The sequence below is a fragment of the Mya arenaria genome, chromosome 14, assembly GCF_026914265.1.
Source record: "Mya arenaria isolate MELC-2E11 chromosome 14, ASM2691426v1".
Lineage (NCBI taxonomy): Eukaryota > Metazoa > Mollusca > Bivalvia > Myida > Myidae > Mya > Mya arenaria.
In genome coordinates, this window is record NC_069135.1 from 10,711,116 (window position 1) to 10,719,362 (window position 8,247).

Genomic DNA, 8,247 nt, shown 5'->3' on the forward strand with positions numbered 1-8,247 from the left:
ATACTTCCGGCTTAAAACGCACACGTTCCAAAAGCTCAACACGCATACTACCCGCCTAAAACGCGCATGGACCAAAAGCAAAACACACATACTACCGGCTTAAAACGCGCATGCACCAAAAGCAAAACACTAATTTCACCGGATTTAATGGCACGTATCAAAAGCAAACACAAAACAAGGCTTTTATGGCACTTGTATTAAACGATAACACGTACTATACTGGCTGTTATAGTACTTGGCACGTGCTATTCCGGCTTTTAATGGCACATGATACATAACAGTCTGGCTCTTATGACACATGCATGAAAGGCCAAAAGGACACGAAACCTTACCCAGGACAAAACTCACCTATAACATATAACATACATATCAATATACCTTGTATCAAAACGTATACGTAAATGTTGGGATGGTCAGCAAAAACAGACGAAATCATTTTAGAACTACGTAGTTCTTATGCGTTTTCTGACTTGTCTGTCATGTAATGTTCAATCACCTAGGCAATTCTTGTACAAATGTTAGAACCTTAAAGTGAGTATTGATTTTTGGGGAACGAAGAAAAATGCGGCCAAACTGGTGAATACGGTGTGCAACAAATGCTCGAAGGATAAATATTTTTAAAATCTAATATAACAAATTCACTATCGATAGACGCCGATCAACATGTTTTAATCTATTTTCGCTCAAATACGTAACACTACATTGTATCCCATTCACAGACATACATCTGGCACGTCCCGCCTAAGTAAATCATTCATATAGATGGATATATATATAGTTGGAACTATTGTACAATGCTGGGAAAAACCCAACTAATATTTGTTTGTAAAACACACACATACATTTAATATGTTTTCAATTTTTCTTCAAACTGTCCACTGAAACCACTTTTTACTCCCCCAATAACTAATACTATATCAAATGTGTCTGCATAATTACAACGACACGTTTTTTTTCTTTTTGGAATTGCCAGTTCATGACAACCCGTTTATTTAAAAAACACACTTATAAAACAAACATTACATACAATATATATAAATATATGAGAAGTGGCACAATATCATTTAACAATTAAGGTAAATAGTAAACATTTTGAAGATGCCTTAACATTATATTGTAATTTTATTAACAAAGGCGTTCAAAAAACGTCTAGAAATGCTTTTATTGTTCAAGTGAGTTTGAAGAACTTTCAAAACATTATATAAATGGTACATAATATTTATCGGTTTGGATCTCCTTTCACAAATAAAGTAGGCCTTATAGATGCAATAGGCAATCTGGCTTAAAACAATGTTTACAATATTATATACTCTTTTTGGTCAATTTTGTAACCTATTACTATATATCTTAAATTCTTAATTTCTTTCTGTATTCCGCATCTTTTAAAAATATCATGTATATTATTCCAGAAAGTTGTCAAAAATGGACATTTAATAAAGAAGTGTTCGTAGTCTTCTACTTCATTACAATAAATACATAAGGGCAATCCTTCAACTTCCAAGTAAATAAATTTAAATTCGTTGCTACAAGATTATGCAATAACTTTATTTTAAATTGTTTGACTTTATTATCCACAATGGACTTATGAACGATATAGTACCAAGAGTTCCAGCAAATATGCTCTTGTAACTGTCAATCCCAATAACCGTAAATGTAAGGCTTTTCATAAAATTGCTTTATATAGATTTGATATATTTGCTTATTCGTCATATCTTTAAAAAGTTTATTTTGGATACTTCTGCAATTTTATTTTTGAGGTTATTAAGAATACAATTAGCGTCTAAGTTGCCCGAATTCGATAGAATATCCTTTATGTAAAGTATGTTGGAATCAATCCAGTTCTTAAATAGAAGACTTTTTTTATGAGTTTATTACCCCATATTATTTCTTTTCCAATATTGAAGTAACCTTTGGGTGTTTTCGTTCGATTAACTGGAAGTTTTTTAAACTGAAATCATATTAATAACAAATGCTTATAGAACAAAGTGATTTTGTTTGTTTTAATAGGTATAGATTTAATGGAGTCTAAGCTGATATGAAATATAAGAAAATTCTTTACAAATTGGTCTAATATTTCTGATGGTATAATTCTCCAATTTGCATCAACTGTATAAGTCAGATTAATCACCCATTTTAATGTCATTGTTTTAGAATTATATTCAAAATCTGGCATCTCTAAACCACCTTCAAGTCTGTTCCCCAAAACTGTTTTACGCTTGATTTTATCTTTTTTTCCACTCCAAAGAAATTCGAAAACCATGGACTTTATAGTCTTTATAATTGAATCAGGCGTTACTATATTTTGAGCAAGATATACACGTTTTGGAAAAAGTAAAGATTTTATAACAGTTATTTTGCCAAAGACAGTTAGATTTCGTTTACTCCCAAGTATTTATCAATTGTTAACACATATCTGCTTTTTCATTCCAGCTTAAATTTATACATTCATGTTTATCATTTCCAAAATATACTCCAAGTGATTTAACGTATCTTGACGTAAACTTTATGTTATTCATAATATTACTTATATTACTTTTTGATTTGCCAATCCAAAGGCCTTGGTTTTTTTCCCTATTTAATTTCATTCCAGAATAATTTCCAACCTGATCGATAATATCAAGAACAATTGGTATTTCATTGTGATTCTTTAAAAAAAAACACAGTTGTGTCATCAGCGAGTTGAGTAACTTTGTTACCCTTGCACTTTTATACCTTCATAATGTTCATATTTTCTTAACTGTGTCGATAAGACTTCAGCTACTATAATAAAAAGCAAAGCAGAAAGGGGAAAACCTTGCCGTACACAAGTCTAAATGAGTTTGTGATCCATCCATTATTTGCAATTTTTGACGATGTTACAATACAGAGTTTTCACCCAATTAAGATAGGAAGGTTTAAATCCATATTTATTCAAAATTTCGAACAGGAAAGGCCACTCTACTGTATCAAAAGCTTTTTTTAAAATCTGAAAAAAGAATAGCACCGTCTAAATCAGTTAAATCCGTATAATCAATTATATCATCTATTTGCCTAATGTTAAAACATGTATTTCTATTTTTTTATGTATCCTTGTTGGTCTTGTCTTAAGATGCTTGGTAAAACAGATTAAAGTCGTTTTCCTAATGCCTTTGCCCCTAACTTATAATCAATATTTAAAGAGAGAAATAGGTCGCCAGTTTTCAAGATTTTCTGGGTCTCCTTTTTATATAATAGTGAAAATACACTTTGTTTTTGAGGAAAAGATAATTCACCTTTTTCAAAACTCTCATTCAAAGCTGAAATAACTAGGTCTCCAAAGAAATGCCAAAACGTTTGATAAAACTCTACCGTAAGACCATCGAGTCCAGGACTTCAGTTAAGTTTCATATCATGAAGTGCTCTTGTAGCTTTACAAGGAAACGTTCTGTTCTGCTGTCATTTGTGGGCGGGTTCTCCCTCAGACATCTGTTGACACTCACAACACAGATACCAGTAAAGCATATTTTTTATTTATTCTTAAACTATAAAAACCGTTTCGTAAATGGTGATTCTGTCCATTACTATGAAATTATGAAGAAATACTCTGCGCAATTTTAAACACATAGAAGCTACTAATATATCAGGACTATATGTTTATGGTCGTTAATTATCACAGATCACACTAGCATCTACACAACTGACTTACATACAATATATACAACACTTAAGTACAACCAATAGCATGTATATGTAATATTGTTTGGAATGGTTAACTTATGTTTCTGCACCAATCGACCAAATATCTCTATATAACCCTTATTAAACTCCAGAGTTCACATCAACACTCCGGCAGTTACATAATGGGGAATGCCTGAACAGCAATACTCTCGATGCTGCACTCGTCCGTCCCCCGCCGGATCCGGAAGTACCCATCTTCTCCCCAACCCTCGCCCCAGCTGTTCTTTACGATCCAGTAATTCTCGGGCGCGTCCGGATTGGTTCGATCCGTCCCGTATCCAACCAATAGCACTGCATGATTTGTGATTTCGAATGGGTTAAACCTGTCTTGTAGACCCGTGTGGTGGTAAACCCCGCCTTTGTAGTTGAAGAAGTCGTTGTAAACCTCGAACGCTACGGCCATCGGTCCGTTTTTGACAAGATTTATCCTCATCAGATCTTCGTTACACCTGTAAATCGTAAAAAGTATACCAAATGAATTCCCAAATACTTAATCAACTACCTATTAACTCTTATTTTAAAATATAAATGGTTAAATAACGCAATATAATAATTATTACAACAATTGTATAAATGTACAGTATGCATACGCTCCATAAAAGCCGCCGATGTATTCATATTTGGTGGAGTACAAGCGCGGGCAGTTAGACAGCGTCGAGCACGTGCCATCCCGTCCCTTATACGGATTACACTCCTCCAAAACAAGGCCGAAATCCTCCGCATACTTCCCTCCGATTAGGTAAGGGAATCCCCCCTCACAGCCTGGGATTTGTGATAAATCGTGAATATTTTTTGAAAATGAGGTTTTTTAGTTTGCATAAAATGGTGACGATTGCACGAACTATTAAAACTATCTAACATTTAACAAATCGTTCATATCAAAAGCTAGCGTCGTAACACTGTTATGTCTAATATTTAGTTATATATGTTGGCCTTCATATAAATTTCAAGTCTGTTATACACCAACCTTGTGAGTATTCACTGCACTCGACGACATCCTGCGGTGAGAAGACGGGTGTAACGGTGTTGTTGGTCATGATCCGCCAACGGGCCTCGTTCATTCCCATAGATGCGAACGCGTAGCAGCTTCCACACGACCCTGGAGAGCAGATTAAAGTCAGGATATAGGATGAAGATTTGTTTTAACGTTTAGATCAAACGCCGATCACGCGGCACGGAAAAAACACGCAAACATTTTGTTCTATTTAAAAAAAAAAGAAATACTAGAACAAACTTTATATAATATACAAATGTTCATTCTGCAATCTACATCTTCGCTGCACAACTAATATTACATGGCGTTAAATAAACAAGAAACCAATGCAACCTTGGTTTCTGATGGGTGACACATAGTTCATGCCGTCGACGTTTCTCCAGTCAAACTCTGTGGGTAAGTTATCAGCCAGGCGGGTGTGCTCTGGAGTGGCCGGTGCGGGCTTGGGAATGCTGCAATGGAGATTGACATGCGTGTTGTAGTATTTGACAACAGTGGTAATCTCCTGAAGTGTACATGTGAGAAGCGATTTTCGTAAAACATGTTAATCTTTTACTTATTCTTTTTGGGTTGCTTAAAAAACGGTACATCACTTGGGAAATCGCGCACAAACGAGAAAATTGTTTTCCAAAGTTCCGCGGTGACGGTGCTTTCAACGTTTATTTTGATCAGGGAAGGTATGTTTGTGTATATATGTTGGTCAGCTTCGACACATTTTACTAATATTTCAAGCATTTCTTTGAAAACTGTGGAATTTGGAATGTTACTCGATGCGTGTTGAATTTATCTGCACGCTTGTATAATATGCTCGCTGGTATAATGAGACCAGTATATCAAAACATCGTTGAAATATGGCGAACATTCCAGCTCTGAACTGAGTGAATTTCAACAAGAGTTTAAGTGTTTTCTGAATTTCATACAGTATTTTGTTGTATCTGGGACCAACAACAAATACTACTCCCAGGTTGTATTGTCGTCTTGTATCACTGCAACAACAAAGTATTCGTTCCGCTGTCAGAAGTTTTATGGTAGCGTTTTCCAAAGATGCGCTTGAAATTTTAATAAAAATGAGCCCAAGCTGACCAACTACATTTCCTGATCAAAATAGGCGTTGTCAGTACCGTCACCGGCAGAACGACTGCCTCGCTTCTCCAGTAGGGAACGGTTGTGCGCGACCCCCACCCCTGTTTACCTGCAAGACGATGCATATTAGTATAATGAAGAAAGTAATACAAATTGGGAAAAAAAGTTTCATGGACGCTTACCTGGGTATTCTAGACTTGCGACCTCCAGCCATTTTGATCATATCTTCGATATCCATTCTTTCAAACTGAGGGTATTTTACAGCTCTCCAAGACCTCTGAGCTCTGTTGATCTCACTGACAAGAGCAGCATCAGACTGATACTTAACGCCAGCATACACAGGACTGTAAACAGGCAAAAACCTCATTATGCTTGACACTCGCGCAATTATGAGCTGAGATTTTGCTCGCGCTGTTCAAATACAAATAAAAGAATTATTGAAAATCTAACACAAAATATAAAAAATTCAACAACAACCATACCTTGAGCTTAAAACGTGTTTCTGATATCTCAATGGCAGGCGTTCGACCTTACTTCCAGAATAGCAGGCCCAGTTACGCCCGAAAATGTCATGTGACCAACCAGGCAGCGTTTGATCACACATGCTCTCGTATGTGGAACCGTCCTTCTTGTACATTGAGAATGCGAAGTACTTCCTGCCACTCAATACAACCTCAAATCCCTGTTATCACAATGACAAAGTTTGTAACAATACGGACAAAAAACTACCAAACTTTGACAAAAGTCATTCATTCAGTTTGTCTATGCATATCAATTGCAGTGAAAGAAAAAGGAAAATTTTATTTAAGAGCACTAATACTAATTAATCAAAGCACAAGCGTTAAACGGACTAAAACCTGATTGTAGATGAGTGTCCACCATCCATGATTGCCAAACTCATCGATGGCAAGGTCGGGAAAGTACAGGGTAACCATCAGCTTGCTTTTGGCAGGATCTAAAATCAATGCCATTATTCAAGATGATGACTGAAAAAATGATGCTTCTTGATATTTATTTTGTTATCAATTGACTTGTTTAAGACATGATCTTTCAATTGAATCAAAATATACCTGTCTGCCATTGCAACTGAACTCACTTGAGAGTGAACCAAAATTTGAGCAGTTCAATGTCCTGTCATAGCCACTCTCTCCAATCTGGAAGTTCCACTGGCCCAGTAGGTCTTGATAGGTGCAGTTGGCAGGGGTGTCGGCACTAATGCTGCCTACCAGTATGGCTACTACTGCTAATTCCCTGAACATAATTGCTTAGGATCTGAAAGGTAATACAAGTTCACTTATACATGTATGTGTAATCAACATATACATGTACTTTTAACTGTTTAATGCCAAATACAAATTATAACCAGTGAGGACACTGTACGCACATTAATAAACTGCACGAATCACCTTGATGCTTGAGCTCCTGAAAAGTTTTAAGTATTTAAAGTCCAGTTCTCTTAGCATATGAACACATCAAAGGTAAGTATATCAACGTAATAAAGGAACACTCAAGTCATATGATCAGCTGATGACACTACCTCGTGCAAATGGTCCTGTGAATTGACTTAGTGGAAATCAAAACAACACCTTATAAAACCAAATTCGTGCTTGTACAGTGAAACGAAACTTCATTTCAGTCTATGAATATACCAAACAGAACGATAAAAAGATACAAAACAAAGATTGTCCGTGAGTCTATTACCAACCGCTTGTAATTCCCTCTGCTGTTTACTTTGACACCGCCCACAACGGTTACACACCACCTAAATTTGTTATGAGTTTATTGAGTGTCATTCGGAGATCCTCGGCCATTTTTTCAAAAACAACCTCGGATGTATGCCGGTACATCTGTTGAAGTAGTCCGTATTTTTTTGAATAAAAGCATTAATTAAATGTAGTGTTTAAGAGTTGTATTCATTGCTCTCAGTTTAAATTGATTGCCAGTGAAGTGTATTATTGCAAACATAATTACGATTCCCAAGAGTTAAGTCATAAATTTTAACTACTAAATAAGATTACTACGCGATCTATTTGCAGCGGACTTAAACGTACCACTTTTTAAGTATGTAAACCGTCCATATACATCCGAGGTTGTTTTTGAAAAAATGGCTGAGGAGTTCCGAATGATTGAGTGTGAGTGCTTACTTTGTCCGTGCGAGCCTCAGTTCTCATCCAACCATCATGAAACTATATGAGCGAGAGAACTTATATGCAGTCTTGGATTGGGATTTCATAAGGTAATTTTGTCTACAAATGATAACAGAACAAAAAACAAACTAAAAATAATTCGGGTCGGGTTTTGTATGGTTTGAAAACGCTTTTAAAACAGTTCAGTCCAATGTTTCACCCTTTTTTATGCAAAAATACTCTTAATTTACACCATACACATCACCTGCCACACGTTTGTTTCAAATAAAACTCCCAAATGTGGTTGGTATACGTTATCTATAAAAATAGCCTGTACGTGTTGTTTGT

General features: G+C 35.7%; 1 protein-coding gene across 5 annotated transcripts; it reads right to left on the reverse strand.

Annotated features, from left to right (window-relative positions):
• Positions 1-3,468: 3,468 nt before the first annotated feature.
• Positions 3,469-7,565, reverse strand: LOC128217077 (dipeptidyl peptidase 1-like). 5 transcript variants are annotated; one of them, XM_052923939.1, is made up of 9 exons: positions 7,479-7,565; positions 6,870-7,045; positions 6,631-6,728; positions 6,256-6,455; positions 5,956-6,117; positions 5,024-5,142; positions 4,664-4,795; positions 4,287-4,458; positions 3,469-4,145 (listed from the first exon to the last, which is right to left on the reverse strand). In XM_052923939.1, exons 2-9 carry the CDS (start codon positions 7,030-7,032, stop codon positions 3,812-3,814), a joined length of 1,380 nt encoding a protein of 459 aa, XP_052779899.1. In that variant the 5' UTR covers positions 7,033-7,045; positions 7,479-7,565; the 3' UTR covers positions 3,469-3,811. The 5 variants fall into 5 exon arrangements, with proteins under 5 accessions (XP_052779899.1, XP_052779902.1, XP_052779903.1 ...); XM_052923942.1 differs by having other exon boundaries at positions 7,475-7,524; XM_052923943.1 differs by lacking the exon at positions 7,479-7,565 and adding an exon at positions 7,311-7,333.
• Between the last annotated feature and the right edge of the window lie 682 nt (positions 7,566-8,247).

Bases quoted from the DNA above. Each gene is read 5' to 3' on its own strand.
- LOC128217077 (XM_052923939.1), bottom strand. From the start codon at position 7,032: ATGTTCAGGGAATTAGCAGTAGTAGCCATACTGGTAGGCAGCATTAGT. The intron at 5,143-5,955 runs GTAAGCGTCCAT...TCTCCATTGCAG, and splicing joins CGCAAGTCTAGAATACCCAG to CATTCCCAAGCCCGCACCGG. The intron at 4,459-4,663 runs GTTGGTGTATAA...CACAAATCCCAG, and splicing joins GTGCAGTGAATACTCACAAG to GCTGTGAGGGGGGATTCCCT.